Here is a 20,455-nt window from a genome sequence, read left to right as displayed (position 1 = left end):
AACAAAATAAAAGCTCTCAGAAGAACTGTTATCAACTCAAAGTTGTGCAAGATCTCATCTAAATGTCTGTGGCCAGAGAAAAACAAAACAAAACCAAACAAACAAAACAAACAAACAAAAAACAAACAAAAAACCAACACCCCAAACTTCAGAAGGTACTTCAGAAGTAGATTTTGTGACAGGCTGATAAGTTAAAAATAATGAGATGGACAGTTCAGCAAGCTGGGTTTGTTAGCAATCCCAGTGCAGTACCACTGCCAAACTTCTGACCCGGGTGTCAGCTTCTTGCTACCTGTGTGGAGTCCCAGCCTGACAGGCACCTTTCCAGTGGAGAAAGTCTTCAGCCTTCACAGCTATCTTCACTGTCATGCAAAGCATCTTCTCAAGGGACAAAGCCAACTATGCTCCAAATACTGCATGCATGGAAGATGATGCCATTCAGCAAGGGGCCAGTTAGTCAATAAAAATGCACAGTACAGAAGAAACAGTGGCCTATGTCAAACCACTGTCTATTCTTTCTCCTTAAAAATAGCTCACGATGTTAGTACTAAAAGGTTCATATAAGACACAGCTTGCTGGTAAGTGTTGTTACAGTACTTCGTATTTTTTATTGTGTGACAGAGCTGGAAACAAATTGTAAAACAAGGCAGCAACAGCCCACAATTTACACTAAACAAGCATTACTCACACAAGACTATTCCAGATTATTTATGCATTGTTCCACTAGTAAAACGTTACTGGCTTCAGCTGTTGCACCAAATGCTGGGCTGTCTCAAAGCATCTATGGAAAACTTTAGCTGAGGGCCTCTCTCTGAATGCTCAGACATACAATGAACACTGCAACAAACAAATCCAACAAAACATCCCCTTCTTCCACTCTCCCTACAAACAATTTGATGAAATAAGCCCATGTTCTACACATAAAAAGTACATCATTAGCTCATTGTTCTCTCCTTGTTGAACACTTTGCATGTATTTATACAGCTGCATGTATTGATCTGCTTCACATATAATTCTGAATACTGGAATAGCTAAAATAATTTCTTTCTCCTTACAATACAGCTTGATTTGTTTTTCATTAGTAGTTCACTTCCATAAGCGAAGAGGATACATTTTTATAAGCATATCTACTTGAAGATGACATGGAAACTTAACTGAGACTTGGGCAAATATGGTTTTGTGGATGTAAGTAGAAGTAGAGACTTTCCAAGGCAAATTCACTTAATAAAATTAAGTTGCTGGCAGATATTTAGCCTATTATATGCTTGATTGTGTCAACACTGTGCCTGTAGTGATAACAGAGGTATTTTAAAATGCCTATAGTAAAGTGCAAACAGATAAAAAGCAGTGGAAAAGAATTTCACACAATGAGTATGGTATCAGAAGAAGCCTAGGTAAAACAATTTTTCTTCTGAGTGTAAACTGGAAAGCAGTTTCAATTTATTTTTTTTTTTTGCTATTGTATAAATGTCTGTCCCCAAAAGATTGAAATGTTATCAACATGAGTCAGAAAAAGACTTGGATAAAATAGGTAACTGGCTGAATGTCAACCTCAAGTGCAAGCCAAGTTCAAAGGGCTAGTGTAATCCTTAAGATATCTAAATGGGAGTACAGCATTGAGGTGGAGAGGTCATGCCACATTAGTTTAATAGTGGCACACTTGTTAGAGATTTTCTCTGATTATGGTTATCCACAACCCAACACAACAGATGTTGACAGTTGGAGAGAAAACACTGAGACAGCTGAAAGAAAGCCCAAAATTTTGATAAACAAAGACCAAACTCTTTTCTCTGTAAAATGCTCATACTTGCAAGTCACAGCCAGACCCATACTTGGCCAATATCAGACCTTGGGACACTCCCATTACTTCCTGTAAAGAGCAAGTCCACACACAGGATGGTGGGCACTTCCTACAGAGGAAGTCCTTGTCCTTTTTCAGAACTCTCAGTAAGAATGGAATAATTGTCCCCCTTCTGTGATGGGCATGAACCCAGGTGTTCCCCTCTCAGAAGAAAACCGAAGGGCCAGAGTTGATGGTACGACCCGGACTGTACTCCGCTACAAGCACATGGGATTTGCTATCTCAAACAACTTCAAGGTAGTTTCAGCTTAGTTTCAGCTGGGATGGAATTGTTTTCTTCAAAGTGTCTGGTATAATGCTATGTTTTGGTTCTAGAAGAAAAACAATATTGATAATACACCAATGCTTACAGTTGCCTGCTAAGCAGTGCTGTACAGGGCCAAGGCTGTTTACAGCAAAGGGCCCAAAGAGCTGGAAGGGAACAGAATTAGGATAGCTGACTTACACTGGTTAAAAGGATATTCCATACCATATGACATCGAGTGGAAGGAGTTCTGGAGGTGGTGTTCTGGAGTTCATCTTTCTCTATTCTGCTACTTGGGGATCTAGTAGGGCACTGGTTGGGGATGATAGGCAATTGCTTATGCATCACTTACTATACACATTTTTATATACATAGTGATAACTAGTTTCCTTTTCTCTATCTCAGTAAATAGTTTTATCTCAACCCACAAGTTCTAGTTTGTGGTCATTTATTTTTTTTTTTAATTCTCTCCCCATCCCACTAGGAAGCAGAGGAGTGAGCAAATGACTACTTGGTGCTGCCTGGTTGAACCACAGCAGGCAGCACATCAGACAAAAAGGTGCCTGGAAGCATCAGTTTTACCTACTAACATTCACACTTTATAATGCTGTTATGGAGCAAACAGATATTTTCAGCATGGGGACAGGTCCAAGTTTGTCCCTCTTCCACTTTCCACAGCAGTTCACTCAAACAATGCATCTTCAGTCTAGACACTAAATGGAAGTTACATGTTCATGCAGCAAAGGCAACCAGCATAGGAAGTGAAAAACGGTCTCTTACTTCACGGCTCTGAGAGCAACCATAAAATCTCAGAAAAAATCCCCAAAACAGAACCATGCAGGTCACATTCCCAGTGCATGACCACAGGAGTGGCTTGGGAACAAGCCCCTTCTGCAAGGACCTCACAGAGCCCCTTCTAAGCATACAGCTTGGGTCAGGACTGCACATGGACCAATCCTGCATGGAACCAGTGATTCTGACAAAACATCAGCCAAAATAAAAAAATCTAATGCTGTACTAGGTTTTGAGAGTAAGAGGGAATGCCTATTTCACCTGCTATATAAAAGCCCTGGTGAACCTACAGTGTGAACACAGACTTTTCATCTTAAGACTGAAGAAATAAAGAATAGTAACTGAAGCAATGAAGGAGAAACACAGGAAAAACTGGAACTCTACAGTCTGCAGAAAAGAAGAGTAAGTGACCAAAGGTAATACTTAAGCTGAATGCTCAACAGTTATTCACTTCTGTGAATAAATCAACTCTGTAAGTAGAGGCACTAGGAAATTAAAGAAACAAACCCCCACAATTGCTTTTTTGTAGTTAACTTCTGAACTACTTCCATAGCTTCCAGTGGTAGACAGCACTGGCATTTTAAAGAGGGGAGTAAATAAACTCATCGATAGCAGGCCTGCAAATAGGATCTGGATAGTATAGAGGGAGGTAGACCACTGAAAGCAACTAAGCTCACGTTCTCCATAAACATCTCCCATCCCCCTGCAACAGAATACCGGGTATAAGGGCAGCTGGCCTAACCATAGAAGCATTTTTATGCTCAGGATAAGTACTGCAGGAAGAAGCAGGAAGAAGCAGGTGAAGTCTGTATAGCATTGGAAATCTCATACCCAGAGCAAAAAGTTTTGCCAGTTTGTTCTTTCTTGTAACCTCTAAATAGCTGGCAGAATTTACTCTGCACAATAACCAACTCAGCTTGCACTATTTAGTGATGACAGTAGTTGATGGTGAACCACAGCTCCAAGTACTCAGCCAAGTAACCTCAGCATGCTGAGGAAGATAATGCAGGCAAGCGGGTTAGACCAACAAGCATCTGCTATAATTCTAAGATCTAAAGTCTCCATACATACAGGCAGACTAAGAAGAGATATCATCAACTGTGATGGTTAATAGCATCAGGAGAAATGTCTTTAAAGCTGTACAAATTTAGGAGTATTGGGAGGGACATACTCGTCACTGCAGTGGCAAGGAAAGCTCAAATTTCAGCCACTCCCACACATTAAGGACTGCAGTGTGGTACTGGGATGTCCTTGCACTCACCAGAAGGGGAGTAGCACTGACTGGGCAGTCAGGAGATGACAGTGTTTGAAGAGGCAACATATACCCATCAGCATGGCTGTGGCTTTCAGCAGCAAACAGTGAATGCTGATAGCTCCAGGTAGGTCAGACCCCAGAGACGGTGATAGGAAGAACATTCCAACCAAACAAGTGCCAGGACATCTCTGTTGATAGTATGTACGGTCAAATAACATCTTGTACTTCTCTGTACAAGATGTACTTTTATAGGAAAGCACGGCTTCTCTCTCTGTGAACCACTCATTTATTTTAAGAGTCTAAACTCTTGGAAAAGAGGATATGGGAAAAAATGGATATTTTCACCCAGACTTTCATTCAGTGAGTCTGAGACCTCAAGTGGCTTTCAGCTATACAGCAAAGACATTTCTCTTACCCTTCTTTAAGTACTTCACTGACTTTATGTTCTAGTTTTCACTTTCCCTGCCATTCCTCTTTAAAGCCCTTCCCTTAATGTTTCAGTCTTTGTTTCTTCTCTCAGCTTCCTGATGTACTTTTACAGGAAAACACAGCTTCTCTCTCTGTGAATTACTCATCTAAGTGAGTCTAGGCTGGTAATTGATGTTTTCACCAAAACTTCTCATTCAGAGAGTCTGAGACCTCAAGTGGCTTTCAGCTATACAGTGAAGACGTTTCTCTTACCTTGCTTTAAGTACTTCATTGACTTTTTGTTCTAGTTCTAGCCTCCTGTGTCGTTCCTTTTCTAGTTCTTGCCTTAATGTTTCAGCATTCGTTTCTTCTCTCAGCTTCCTGAGTTCCTCCTCTGTTAAGTAGGATAGAAGAAAAAGATTTAGTTATCCTGAAGAACAATAAACCCTAAATATGGCAAATAAGATTTTTTTTGTTGTTTTCTTGTTGTTTCCATTTGGGCTACAGCAAATATGTTCACCATAAAAAAAAAATAACTGAGATCTGGAATAACTTCACAAAAAATGTACAGGTATACCGTGTACAAAACGTTCCATTCAAACTGTTAAAGCAAGTAGAAAAATGACTTCAAAGCTCTCCTTTACAGATACATTCTTTGGTACAAGCTACCTTTAGCTAAATACAGCTTGACACATCCTTTATTCCCCAAAGAAATAATCAGCAGGAAAGGCTATTTGTTGCTCATAAAATGTTAAAAAAAAATAAAATAAAATAAAAATCTGTCCCTCCTTTTCCTCCCATGTGTATGGGTAGGAAAAAACAAACACATACTCATAAAGTTCTCCAATGCTATATAATTCTCTGTCAACAACTGGCACGCCAATATTTTTATTCAAGTCAGGTGGATGCATTACAGACCTGAGTACATCACACTGTTGAGAACAGGTTATGGGACGAGAATTGAGTTCAGGTTTCTATTTTTTTCCAAGGTTACAGTCTGCCTGACTAAATTCCAAGAAATTATGTACCTATAAACACACCTATAAATACACAAATATACATATTCTCTTTCATGAACTATCAACTATGCATAAGACTTTTTTGTGCCTAATTAGCTTTGCTTTTTGTCACTGACAGTATCGTTGTCATGATCTTATTTTAGTCTAGAGCTACAACAGACTTGCTGTCACCAATCGCTTTGCCAAGACAGGCACTCAAGAGACGTGACAAAAAGAAGACTGGGAATCTCTTTTGTTCTTTCCTTTTTTTAAATGACAAAATTACTCTATTTTGTGTTCTCTGGGCTGCTGAGTTTTTTAGCTCAGTCTTGGCAGTAAGTAGAACAGCAGGTGTATTTCAAGCTTATAGCAAACCAGAACAGAAACACTTGCTAATTCTGCTATCACCATAGACACAGGGGTTCAAGCTTTACAGTTTTACGCGAGTCACAGATTATGTTCTATCCTACAGCAACCTCTTCTGTTTCTTTTCATATAGTCCTGTAAATTTGTGGTCAATCTGACAGTTTTGATATCTGAACCTTGTCACTTCAATCAGCATGTGCCTTGAGGAGGTCAGAAGTCCCACTGCAAGTATTCAGAAGATCTGATAAACCCTCTGCCCCCACTGCACAATGGGCTCCTGCAGAATCTCCCATCATTTTATCTGCTGCCAGCTAGATGGTGGTAGATTTTCCATATTCCTGCCACACTAAGAGGTTTAGAGCACAGAATTAGGAGAGAAAAATATGAAGTGAGAGAACAGCACAATGCGATGTGTTCCACCAGGAGGCTACAGGTTGTATTCCAGCAAAGAGGAGTGTGCTGTCATATCACCTCTGATGCTTCGTTAACAGCCCCAGAAAGAAGACATGGAGCAGAGAAGTCAACTTATCCTCTAGCAAAAGAACTCCAAATTTATTCTCAAGACTATAGTACGCTATGATATGATACAGAAGGAAAACTTGCTGTTGCAGCAGAGATTGTTTCCCCTGTAAATAAAGAGAAAGATACAGGCATAAGGGCACATCTTTACACAGAGCTGTTTCTAATTACATGTCCACAAGCAATTTTAATTCCAGCAAGAAAACTGTGCTTGCAATTAGCCTTCCCTACACTTTCAAGAGCTTGCATCGATGTATAACAAGAGCATGCACTCAGATGAACGGAAGCAGTTCTTGTAACTCAAATACACTGGAGCTTGTGCAATATTACAAGAGGTTCCAGAGGGGATACTAATTTCTCAAGACCATTAAAGGGAAAAAAATTCTTTGTTAGGTATTTGAAAAATAAAAACTGAAAAAAAGAGGAAATGAATAAGCATTCTGTGTACAAAAGAAAACCACAAGTAGTATAAATTAACCTCAGCTCTCTTGAAAGCCTACACAGATCTTCCAGCTTTCGTAATCCTTGTTGTTCTGATTGTACTGTGTCTTATCCTATTAAAAACAAAACAAAACCCAGAAACTTGAACACTAGGAGGACAAGAAGAGCCACATAATTATTTTATGCAAAGGAGGCAGAGTAAAAGGGTGCACAATGAACAAGACAGAACTCCTATAAAACAAGGCAAAAAGCACAGCATCTGATAGTACTCCTTAACTTTCAAGTATGCAACTTTGCAATTTAAACCCACCTCAGCTCTGGCCCGTTCCACTCTTTAAAGCAGCATTTGTTGCTACTTTGGCAGCAGTGTGGGTTTGGCATTGTAAAATCTCCATGTCTAGTGAGTTAAATACTCCAAGTTTGCTAAGCAACAGAAACCACAGAGGATAGAGAAAAGAAAAAAAAAAAGAAAAAGAAAAAAAAAAAGCTGTTCTTCCTTGCTCTTTGCCCTGAAATAATCTACAGTTTGGCTAAACCGAACTGAAATTCTCAAGCCCCAGGTGCTCCTCCTGAAAAGCAACAAAATTGGCCACAAAGACCAGAACCCACAAACTCTAGATGAGAGCCCATAAGATAACACCAGGTCTTCCCATTGAGCTTTACAAATGTGTATTCTCCATGATGATGAGAGAAGTGCACTCCTTGGAGTTTGTCCTCAGACAGCCAAAGTCCAGTGCTCTGCCCCCCCACCGCCCAAAGGGGTACATACAAAGAAGGCTGTGCTTCAGGTCCAAGATTAACCCATTTCCCTCCCAGGCACATCAGTCACAGCTCCCAGTCTCCTGCTGTATATGACATTACAAGAGATTCAGGGCATGGCTCAACTGGACATGAAGGTGCGACCTGCAAAAACGCTTTAAAGGCTCTCCAAGTAAAGTTTCTGGATGCCACTGCGCTTTTAAAAATGAGCTGTAGAGGTCTGCAAGGAGTCAGTCATCTAAATTTAAAGATTTAACACTTCCAGAAGTTTAGTTGCTCTCACCCAATCGCTCAAAGACAAGCTAGCCAGTATTTCATTGCAATGCAGCTATCATTCCCCACCATGCCATCAGCCCCTACAGCTACTGAAAAAAACCAGTTTCCCCCTCAGGATACAGAAGTATATCATAAGAAATGATTTGCTAAAAACACCATAAATATTCAGATATCTAGTTCAGAGAGACCAAAGAAAACTACACAAAATTTGGGAAAAGAAGATGCTATGTTAGGCTGGGAAGGCATTACACAGTAAGTTGGCTTTCTAATTCAACACCGCATGTGCAGTAAAGCGGATGTTTCCTTTAATAAGGGGATTGGAGGTGGATTAGGGAGACTCCCAGTAGCTATTTTACATAATAGCTTTCCTTTGGAGGCCTACAGGTATGCAGCAAAATCTCCCTGTGAGACAAAGAGAGAAAAAATTACTTCCAGAGCAGAGCTGAGAGAACACTGTAAACTGGTGTTTATGGATACCGTCAGCTCAGTGTTAAATCAAATCAGACAAAGTTAAAATAGCAGAAGTGCCAAACAGTATTGGATGCATCCTGCCATATTTACATGGGGAAACACCAGTGCTTAATAGGACAGAAATAACTCTTCTACGTCTATGTTAATTATGGCAAATCTCCCTTTAACCCCTTGAACAATTACTAGAGTTCAAGTACGTAGTCTAATAGGTAATGAACGTGCTAAATCTCAACAACACACTACCAAAGTGGGTCTCAGCACCAGTGCTAGAAGCTACGTCCAACACATGCACCTTCTGCCTTTGCCTGACTCCCAGTTCCTACAGACAGCCAGAGTTTTAAGTGTGTCCCAGGTAAGCCAGCTGTACAACATAGCAGACAAAAATGTCAAAAATCTGAAAATACATATGTTTTTATTGTCATAGACATTAAAGTGCTCTTATTCTTTATCCGGAACTCCAGCAATAAATAGCATAGTGAAAGACATGGAAATGCTTCACTATTTGTCATAAAGCAAAGCCACATTCTAAGAACACTGCCTGCTCTCTGAGCAAAAGTAGTGATGAGAAACGACCCACAAGAAATAACTACTCAATAGCCTAGGTTGGTTTTGGTTGGTCCTTTTTGGTTTTTTTTTCCCCACTTTTTATGGTGATTTTGTAATTTATTTCATTTCGTAAAGTTCCCAATCCACAGCTATAAAAGGATACAGCTGAAGTGTGAACTAATTATTTACCAGTTCTCCTTTGAATCCTTTCCTCCCCTCCCCAAAAGCTTCTGTCCTTTTCACCAATGACTTGAGAGCCATGGAGACTCCAAAGTCTTACTACACATCTATGCATAAGACTTCAAATAATGTACTAGTTTTTGATACCAGACAGTGCAAGACATTCTAATTTTTCGCATGAGAGATGCTCAGGAAAGAAAAGGGCTTGACTAAGACAGTGTTCCAGCAGCTTCACTTTATTAGCTGTCCTTTGTTCTTTAAGTCACCTCCTAAATTTATGAGCTTTCAAGTTGGTACAGAAATTTATGAGCATGGCACGCAGGCTCTTGTTCGTATTGGGCAAAGTGCACAGCTAATGGTGGTGATAATGTTGAAAAACAGTGCTTTGTAGCTGAGAATTTGCTTTGTCAAATAGTGCTATTGTGCTCTTTGTAGCTTTTTTAATCTTCATGGAAATAAATAGGATGCATTACTTTTGGAGCAAGATACATACTTCCAGTATGTTGCAACTACAGTTTTCTCTTTCTACAAACACAGTTTAAAGTAGCAGTGAATACACTCTTTAGAACAAAAAAGAACCATTTGAGGGCTCAGATTCACCTATGGAACATTCAGCAGTTAGTGCCACAGTAACATTTGATATAGCAAAAGTAAAATTTTTGTCATGTTGGGTTGTTTTTCGGTGTTTGCTTTTTTTTTTAATCACAAGACATTCAGTGGTGAGGAGTCCTAGATGAGCAAAGAATTTGAATGAACAAATTCAAAAACCAATCAAACAAAAAAATCCAAGACCTCTCATGATCTGCCCAAGGAGGCTGTGGATGCCCCATCCCTGGAGGCATTCAAGGCCAGGCTGGATGTGGCTCTGGGCAGCCTGGTCTGGTGGTTGGTGACCCTGCACACAGGGGGGTTGAAAATAGATGATCACTGCGGTCCTTTTCAACCCAGGCCATTCTGTGATTCTGTGACACACGAGGATCGAAATGCATTCTTCACATATTTAACTACTCTTAAAGAATTCTCATTCCTCTTGCCTCAAAAACCTGTTTTCACGTTGTCCTACAAAACTTACTCTGCACTATTTTATCTTCAGCTGATCTTTGCTAAACTACACTGTCTGCAATATGTGGAAGAAAATAATGATAAAAACACTTTTCTTTTTTTTAAATCCAACCAGACTATGCATGAGGGCAAGTGGTAAAACACTTGAATGCTAATGAGATAAGATAGGGGAAAAAAAGATGGAAGATGGAAGGAAGAACTATTCATTTTATTGCATTTGCAAATGCCTTTGTTAATTCAATGGTTTTCCTTTGTGGTCATCCCTCCTGTTTGCTTGAAAGAGTCTTTCATGCAGAAAGAAGAGGAAAAAGATTTTCTAATGGGAATACAGCTGTCTCACGAAGCCAGAGAAGCAGACAGGATACATTAAAAATGGACAATGTTTATCTAGCACACATCTCTTCCTCCTGCATTCTATATGGGCACTTTGTTAAGAGCGGAGAAATGAAACAGTTAAATATTTAAAAAGAAAGAATAAAACACATGCACATTTTCACCATAATCTTTCTCCAGCTCAGTCCATTTTACCTGCACACATCAAACTGAAGTGACCTGTCACTTTCAGAAACAGCTAACCCAGCTCTCTTTAAGCCAGGCTATCTCAAATTTGGCGGTTAAACAATCCCCCTTTCTCCTTTTGCTCTTTTTTTTCCCCTTCTCCTTTCTTTGTCATTATGTTGTACCTCCACTTATTGTTCTCTTTGGTGGTTTTTTTTAATTTTGTTTTGCTTTTTAAGGCAAAGCTCCTTCTCCAGTATCTTCAATAGGCATAGCTTTGGGGAACCAATTTCTGGATCTCTTAGCATACGCCTACAAGAGAAACATGGACTTCCTCTGCACTGATAGAAGGCAGAGCTGATCCAGAAGCAGCAGCAGCAAAGGCTGAGCCTGAACTTTCATCCTGCTACTCAGGAGTGTGGTATTCTTCATCTCAGTAGCAGAGTTTTGTGTTATGTGTGAAGTGTTCTTCCGTCTTATATGACGAGGAAGGCTAATTTAAAAAGCACATCTTATTCAACAAGATCTGTGCAAAGTGGTGTGGTCTCCTCTCTCACCACTCCTGCTGCATCCCACTTGGTGCAGGTGATGTTAGAAAGAACTGAGATGTCATTACTACAGTTGGAACAGAATAATTATGCTAATGTTTAATTAGTTACCTTACATTCACACACAGCTTTTTCAATTGAGCTTTATTATAGTAGACACAGAAAAGACAGGAGCATTTCACTTTTGCAACATGCTCTAACTTAAAAAGCTTCCTGAAAATATGCCAATTATCTTAAAAACCAACAGCTCACTGAGATAGATCCTACTCTCAAAACATCCACTGTGAAGTTCTCTATTGTTAGATGCACTTTTGTCAGCTTAAAAGTCATGAGAACTACTGCTTTGTGAATTTTCAGAAATTTCAGAGAATAAAAATGCCAGAAGAGTTGCAGATCCATCTAAAATGAAGAGAGCTGTGAAAAATGTTGTTGTTAGTGCAGGAAGTGTTTTCACTCCATGTTTTTGGCAGAAGAAATGAATCAGGCTATAAACATTTCAACGCCTGGCTCGGGAATCGCTGCAGACTCTCTAAGACTTCTGTGTTATTGAACTGAGAAAGGAAGGGCAAGTTCTACACAGAGCTCCTAAAATCTCCAGCCTGGTTATACAACAGGGACAGGCACAGAGTACTGTCCACACTGCCCCGCTCAAGGTTTCTGCCACTTCCAGCCTCACAATTCACGAAGCTGGGCAGCCAAAGAAAAAAAAACAATGCAGGAGGAAGAGCATGCTGTATCTACATAACACAATGCGTAGGCAGCATCTGTCAGAGGCAGTGAGGGAGCAACTTTCAGAACCAAAACCAATCTATCTTTGTCAGCACAGTGCTGCACTGAGATTAACTGGCCCCACAGAAAGCATCAGAGGAGCATGGGATCCTCCTGGGTTGGGCCTCCCAGGCTTCTGGCACCTTCTCACAACCACTGTCAACACATTTTGGGAAATATCTAGTACAGGCTGCACAAGGTAGCCCTGGAACAGGACCAGCCCAGGACTACATCATGCTGCTGGCTCTGAGCTGTAATTGTAGCCTTTCTTTCTCTGGCCTTGGCAAGCCTGGGCTCTCAGAGCCAAGATGAGAGAGCAAGAGCAGAACCCATCCTCCACCCATCCTCCACCTAGACAGAGCACTGGACATGTACTGATCTCCCAGAAACACCCATCAGCATCTGGGAGTCCAGGATATTAAGCTGAGAAAAGCAAGGCTGAGGTGAAGGTGCAGAGGCAGTACAAAGCATCAGCACACTTTAAGAAGGCAGGCTGCTGCATCAATTCCTAATTCTACTTCAAGATTTCTGAACCAAAGGTGACTATAGGCTGCTGAGTCAGTAAGAAAGCAAAACTTGCACTGAAACAGTTCCTCTGCTGTTCTCCAGCTTCGCTGCTTCAGCAGGTATTTGACCTTCATATCAGGAACAATTACACCAAGGGTACTGTGACAATAGGACTCTGACTCAGCTTTACAGTCACTCTGTTGCATACAATTGCTGCGGCTTTGCTAGGAGCTGTTAGCGTTTCTGTACAGAATATGCCTTCAAACAGGATATTTTGGCTGGTCACAACCACCAGCACCACACAACATCACACCTTTTCTAACATCCCAGGTGTGCCTGAAGACCACACAGATATCTGGAGCTCTGCTTTTATAAGTACATTCTGTTAATTTGCTCTTCATACAAAGAATCATTGAGTTGGTTAGCAACAAAACAGAAGAAGCCACAGAGTTAGCCATGCACACAGCTTAAAAATGCATACCAGAGAGGGGTTCAGCAGAACTTTTAATGTGAAAGATGCATACTCTCAACTTCTTTGATATTGTTATAAACATCATAACCCAGAACAGTAGTTTTTTAAGCACCAAGGGACTCCTGCAACAGCCTGCTGAACAGAGTGGGATGCAAAATCCTTGTGGGAAAGGATACTGTTTCCTCCCAAAGTCTTTCAGTCTCATTCCGAGTTCCTTCAGTTCCTTCAGTTCCTGTCACCAGGTGACTCTTCTCTAAGACACCTGGTTTGTTTACTCTCAGCTGCTGCCACCATCATCTCCTCTTCCTTGAGTTGCTAAAATTAGCACTGCAACAGGCTTCAATATCCCTGAATGAGAATTAGCTAATGCTTCATGTGAGCCATAGGATGAGTGCCTACCCACAAAGCATGCCTGTAGCACAGAGTGCTGGCATAAACTAATATCAGCTGCAGAACTGCCCTCTACAATCAGGGACAAACACAGGGAAAAAAAGCTCTCAGTGAGGTACAAATCCAGAAAGATATTGCCTACCCTTTTGTCTTCTGAATGCAAAAGCAGCAAGTTAGCTTTATTCTCCTTTAGGCACAGAAAGTGTGAAATGGAAGCACTGAAAGCTGTTGTAGCATGGTTGGTTCAATAGTTTGTTCATCTGTACTAAGTATGATCTAAAAGAATAAATACTATGAACCATGTTTTTAAAAACCCTGCTAACCACAATATAATAGTCTAGCCACCCCAGTTCAGTATCTGTCTTCCAAACCTGAACCCTCAGCTAGCACCAGTGTAGTGCTGGAGTGCACAAAAGCAAGGTTATAGTAATGCATGGTCCTTTACAAATGTAAAATAGCAACAGCTTCAAAACATTTTTTTTTTTCCATCCACTTCTGTCTGGTGTTTCCAGCAGACAAAACTCTTTGCACATTTCATTCAGCAGGCATTTAAACACTGTTCTGCAGGAACTAATCACTGAGTCATCCACTCCAATACTGCAGTCTGGTACCCAAAATGCCTGTTGTCATTCCTATAATGAGGTTCAGAAGGACCCATTAGATTACGCAGATTAAGAACATTCCTGTACAGACAGGAAAAGCAACTTTAGCCCTTTTGGCTGGAAGAGTCAGATGATCCCTCCCTTGCTTAAGATGTCATTATCTAAGATCCTTTCTTCCTGGTGAGTGACAGGACTCCTGTCAGTCTGAAGCTTAAAATCCTCGCATTTCCAGTCACATTTTATTTGCATTTATAGCTACGGAACATGCTAAGTAATGCCTCTCCATCTTCACCTCCCTGGATTTTCAGATTCTCTCTTTAGAAAGGAAGGAAGAGATTCATTTGGCAGCACAGTTGAAGATACTCTCCCTTTAGATAACTACATTATTTTGTGAGCGTGTTGGGTAAATATTTGCTCTAGATTTCCTTTCCAGCTTTTAGAGGCCATGGTCATGCATAGATGTGTTTTACTGAAAATATTACTGAGCCATACTGCACTTTTTACTCATGCCCACTAATGAGTGACTGTAATTCAGGAAAGAGCAGCAGTCTGCTATTCACTGAGCTATACATTTACAACCATAAAGTGACCTGCAGCTTTATATACACATACTGTACAGGGGGGAGTACACCTAACAGTTTTTAGGAGTACTTAAGGAAACCCTCAATTTAAAAAAAAAAAAAAAACACACCAAACCAGCATGCAGATACAGTTAATGGCCTTAAAAATCATCTATTGAAGCAGTAAGACTTAAAAAACAACAACAAAAAACACTGAAAACCAGGCTTTCTTCCAAAGGCAAATAAAGCAAACAAACTGCACATTTCAAGAATGTTTTTCTGCTCATCGTCAGTTCACTTCTGGGAAGAAAAAAAGATATATATATCATACAGCATTTCTAGAACCAAATAAAAAACACTAAAAAAACCCTTCAACTCGTTAACCTCAAAGAAATAAGAAACAGAATTAATGAATACAAGAACCATACTCAAAAAATTCAACTCCTATTTCATTCCAACTGGCAAACACAGTTATGTATTTCAGACCAAAATTCTGAAGGGGGTAAGAGTGGGAGTGAGGAATGAGATTTTTCTGTGCTTATTCCTTTACCAGTTTATCATTCTTTTGCTTTTCTGTACAGAGTTGCAAAAAACTCATCAGGATAAGAATGACTGCAGCTAAAGCAAAGCCAAGGCTTCAGTATTTGTCTTGACCCAGCAGGAAGGCTGGAGTCAGCCTGACCAATCCACCAGAACTACCCCTGTTGGCCTGAACTTCCAAACATATTCTCAAACAATTACGTTTGAGACCTCCAGCCTTGAGGTTTGTGATCAATATGCAAAAGGAAAGGATTCAATTATAAGTGCTAAAACGGTTGATAAGAAGGTTTTCAGACAACAGCATAAGCCTGAAAGTAAAAAAATATTTGTAAAAATGTGTGCCCTACACATTTTTTAGCTCCTGTAACCACCACGCTATATGCTGCAAATGGATCACCAGCAGTGGAAGTGTTTGGCAGCCATACAATGTTTTTATAGCAAGATATATGTCCTACTTCAAGCCAGAAATGAGTTCTGGGAAGGCCTACTTTCTCTTACACACCAGATTACATTAGAACATCACAAAAGTTCAAAGAACAATCTGATAACAGTAACTTAAGCAATACAATTCCAGGGATATAAGAAGTATGAGGTAACTTCAGTACTGCACAGATGAGTTAGAATTCAAATAAATTACAACCAGCTTTTGCTTGATAGATCACTCATGATACCTCCTCCAGATTATTAATGGAAGTTGATATCAGCTTACTATACATTTTTGTCCAGTTTCTTTATCACGCCTCCCTCTTGCACTCGGGAATAAAACATCAAAGAAATATTGCCAAAAGATAAACAAGTCACATAAAATTAATTTCAAGTCCTTGAGAACATGCTGAAGGTAAAATACAAGTCTTAAATTATTTTAAGATTTTAAACTAGTTATTGAATAGAATCTGTAAACATGTTATTTTTATCCTGAGAAAACATTTGACAAGCTTTGAGCATCTAAAAACAATCCTCATATTCTGAAGTTCAAAAATTATCCACTAGAATGACCATTTGGGAAAGCAGCTGAGTGAGAACTCTGTTGGAGATCTCTGCTTCTATCACGTTAAAGGAATGCCTATCTTCTGTTCTGATCTGTTGAAACGAGGGCTGCTCTGTAAATAATTTCTTGTTTTATTATGTTGGCTCACGATGTCAGAGGCAGATGTTGGTGGTATTGCACTAGAGGCTGAACCTTCCAACAATATTCCCTTACAACATTGAGGCTTCAAAGAAACAGCGTTTGTCACTTAGCATTGTACGTTGTGACAAATGCCATTAAAAAAAATACTTCAATGATCTAGCAATCTTGGGAAAGGTAAATTCTTCTCAGAGAAATGTCAGCCCCTGCATTATCCAGTCATCAGCATACCTCAAAATTCTGATGCCACCTCCTGCAGTTTTTGAGAACATACATCAACATCAAGTCTTTTTCCAGCAGGCCTAAGCCATTCCTTTCCACAGAGTATTAAGACATTGAGGCCCTGGAGCGTGTTCAAAGAAGGGCAACAAAGCTGGTGAGGGGTCTGGAGCACAGGCCTTATGAGGAGCGGCTGAGGGAGCTGGGATTGTTCAGTATGGAGAAGAGGAGGCTCAGGGGAGACCTTGTTGCTCTCTATAACTACCTGAAGGGAGGTTGTAGCGAGCTGGGGGTCGGCCTCTTCTCCCGTATAACCAGTGATAGGACTAGAGGGAATGGTTTCAAGCTGCGCCAGGGAAGATTCAGGCTGGAGATTAGGAAATACTACTTCTCTGAAAGGGTGGTCAGGCACTGGAATGGGCTGCCCAGGGAGGTGGTGGAATCCCCTTCCCTGGAGGTGTTCAAGGAACGTTTGGATGTTGTGTTGAGGGTTTAGCGAGAACCATTGGTGATGGGTGGATGGTTGGACTGGATGATCTTATAGGTCTTTTCCAACCTTAGTGATTCTGTAATGTTCTACTTACGCAAAAAGTGTTTTTCCAGTAAGGCTATTTCCAGGTGACCTTTGATTTCATTCAGTCTGTCAGACTCCGTTCTGTTAAAATCCTGGACTCCTGAAGCCATGATGATGGTCCCTGGACCAGCCTGTAAGAAAGCCAGAACACACCGACAGCTCAGAGGCACATTTGGTTTTGGTCATTTAAATATATCAACTTACTTTTGGTACAGTAAACAGACAGCCATGGGAGAAACATACAAGTATCAACAATTCTGCATGTCTCTTAATCTGTATTAAATAACCAAAAATGAGTGAGTGAAAACTAATCCAATGCACGGTATCCTTCCCATGTGAATCTCAATGATGCAGACTTCAAGGAGTTACAGAAAACAAATTTTATTTTTCTGCCCCCTTAGCATCTATGCTGTACCATCATTTACCTTTTCTTCTGCTGATTTGAAAAGTGTAGTTATAGTATGCACCTCCCATTCCCAGTTAAGGAACAATGTGACATACTTTACAGATTAAATTGAAAAGCTAGTGGAAGAAATATTATTCTAGATATTTACTTTAAAAGAGCATCCTGGAAGTCCAGGTGAGGGGAGTCAGGAGACTGTCCTGACTGATTTATTGCTGTCACCCCCGAGCACGGGAAACACTGCCAGAGATGAGAATTAGAGAGCAGTGTGATCAGTTAAGGACAGCAGTGACAACCACCACCTCCACAATGCGAGCAGAGAGAAAAAATGAGCCCACACAGCAGAAGGCAGGTGATGCTACCCGTTTCTCATGAAATGAGCATTTTCAGAAAGCAGGAAAAGGAGTGTGTGTGAGGGCATCTCCTCAGCAATGGAGGGTGAGGCCCTGCATGCAGTGCCCACTGCTTACAAGAAGGCTGCCAATGAGGCTTACAGGAGCCCAAACTGAAGTGCATTACAGGAGCCTACAGTCTGAAAATAATCTTCAGACAAAGAAGGATTTATCATGAACACTTCTCCAACCCCTGTTTATCTCTGAAAACATACAGGAGCTCTACTGCTTTCTGAAGTCAGCTACATACATTTAACTGCGACAGTTTAATTACATACTTACATCAACTCAGCTGATTTACAGGAGAGTTAATTAAAATACATTTTCTATGTCTTAGGAAAGGGTGTACAAAGATCACAGGCTGCAAAGTACTTTTATTGGTGGGAATGATTTGCTCTTTTAAATAAAGCAGTGTGGAAATACCTATTAAACATCTGTTTTCTTGCTCAAGTTGAACACAGTTTAAACCTCAGAACTGTCGATGAAGTCAAATGAAGAAGCAGTGGACATTTGCTGCAGGACATCTACCTGGCACCAGCTCCCCACCTGGATTTGTTTCATATGGTGCCAAGCAGGGATGCTATTTCCTGTCCCCAAAGTGCCACAGTGACACCCACAAACCTGCAAGCTGTCAGCCCTGATAATGAGAAGCTGGCGGCACTGCGCTGCTCCCAGCTGGAGCATGAGCATCCCAGCAGCACGGCACAGCAGACAGAGCCCACAGCCATACTGGTATGGGGAGATGCAGCACAGCATCCTGCTGCCCAGGTACCACATCTTCCATCCAGCCAGTGAGGTGCAGCACTACAGGCCACCTGACACTGCTCCAGCCTGATGAGGAGCAACGGTTTATTTCCAGATGAGCACAGGACAGTGATTAACTTCAGTGTTGATTTCTTATCTTAAAACCTGAATCATATGCATTCTGTGCTGTAGGATTTAGTGTTACTGCTTGCCAGACACAGAGCCCCACTGAGGAAGGTGTGGCGGAAGTCAGGCAGCAGCGCCCTGCAACACACTATAGGTGGGCAGAAGGAAGCGTTATAAAAATGCAGACTGCTACCCAGTCATGAAAGCACAGATTTTATATTGTGACTCATATAGGAGGGAGCTAAACACGCTTGGCAGAGGTACAGTCTTGTGCAAGAGGACAGCTTCTGGCCCCAGCATGTAGGATTAGATATGGAACTGGCTAAAGACACTGCTAAAAAAAAGAAAACAACACAAAAAAACCCCACAACATAAAGCCCAGAGAGTAAGGTGCTATACTCATCAGGAATGCTCACAAGCTTTGCACATCAGGCCATGTGATAGCACGTGCTGTGACACTTCAGCCACACTACTAGAGACACACTGCTCCTGCCACGCTGCTCCCCAGTACCCAGCCCCATGCAAAGCAGATGGGATAGAAGAAGACAGGTGAGGGAAGAGTGGAGGGAGAAAGAGGCTAGTATTTGTCTGAGACATTCAAGTTTCCATCCAATGGGATAAAAATCAGCAGGTACACATAGAATCATAGAATGGCATAGATTGAAAAGGACCTTAAAGATCATCTAGTTTCAACCCCCCTGCGGGGGGCCATTAAACTAACACCAAATGACCTAAGCCAGAGAGAGGAAAACAAAGAAAAAGACAAATTAAAATATAAGGCTGCTTGCTAAGAACACCAGGAGCAACATCATACAAGTACTGTATAATAATGAAATGGCTTAACCTGAGTAGTAAGACGAGATGCACAGCAACACAAATTTGATGAAAAACAGAGCACCCATTCCAAACTTAGTGACATCGTGAAGTACTACTGAACACAACTGAGCAGGGCCAAAAAAGTGAGCACATACAGGAAAGAGAGATGGGAGACATTTAAGCAGATGGCACTTCTGTCACAGAAGATTCTTCTCCACACCAACACACCTTGCTCTGTCAAGAGGTGTTAGTGGGCTAAAAAGATAAGAAATGAGCCTGTTACATTCACTGGAGGTCAGCTGCCTGTCTGAGGAATGCATAATTGACTCCACTCACAGGTTAATAAAAAATGTTCCTGTTGTAATTCTTGTGTTAAGTGGGTAATAGCATTTTTCTCCAGCTTCTGTAGGACAGCACAGGGACCGGGATTGGATTAACGCAACTTTACTGTACAGATGCCCTTTCTTGCTTCTGCATGACTCAGTAAAAGCCTTAAAGGCTTCCACTGATTTCTGCTTTTCCATACCCTTCTGCCTCTCCAGCTTTGACAATGTTTGACACAGGGACCCTCTTAAAATGTTGGCAATCACAATTACTTAGAGAAGATGAGTTCACAGTGCCTAGGAAGCCAGCAAAATGCCACAGAGTTGAGCAGGAAGAGTTTAAGTCAAAGGGGTTACAGGCACATTGCTGATGACAACAGATCACCTCTAATCTGCTGTCTGAGCTCCTGCTCCGCACAACATCCAGCTCCAGGTCTGAAGGCAAATCTCACTGGCCCACAAATGTGATTTTATAGCCATCTGCAGGTTAGGTTTTTAGCAACAGCACCTCTCAACCTGAGAGCTCTTTAGCTTCTACGAACTTGTATCTGCTGAGCACCCAAACCAGTGAACACCATCACTGCACAGCTGCAGCAAAGGTCTAACTCCATTGCTCAGCAGATACGGATGCATCTCCATCTGCAGTGCAGCATATCTCAGACATGCAAC

General features: G+C 41.0%; 1 protein-coding gene across 5 annotated transcripts in view; it reads right to left on the bottom strand.

Annotated features, from left to right (window-relative positions):
- Positions 1-20,455, bottom strand: part of GRAMD4 (GRAM domain containing 4) — a 78,008-nt gene that overhangs the window by 25,256 nt on the left and 32,297 nt on the right. For all 5 annotated transcript variants that reach the window (XM_090136382.1, XM_031602755.2, XM_090136388.1 and 2 more), the window contains 2 exons: positions 16,993-17,113; positions 4,834-4,954 (listed from right to left, as the gene is read on the bottom strand). In XM_090136382.1, the coding sequence (XP_089992508.1) occupies positions 4,834-4,954; positions 16,993-17,113 (242 nt within the window). The remainder of the gene's footprint in view (positions 1-4,833; positions 4,955-16,992; positions 17,114-20,455) is intronic.

Source organism: Phasianus colchicus, chromosome 1 (genome assembly GCF_987193195.1).
Source record: "Phasianus colchicus chromosome 1, bPhaCol1.hap1.1, whole genome shotgun sequence".
NCBI lineage: Eukaryota > Metazoa > Chordata > Aves > Galliformes > Phasianidae > Phasianus > Phasianus colchicus.
The sequence above is the reverse complement of the archived record's forward strand: the minus strand, read 5'-3'. Positions and strand labels throughout refer to the sequence as shown.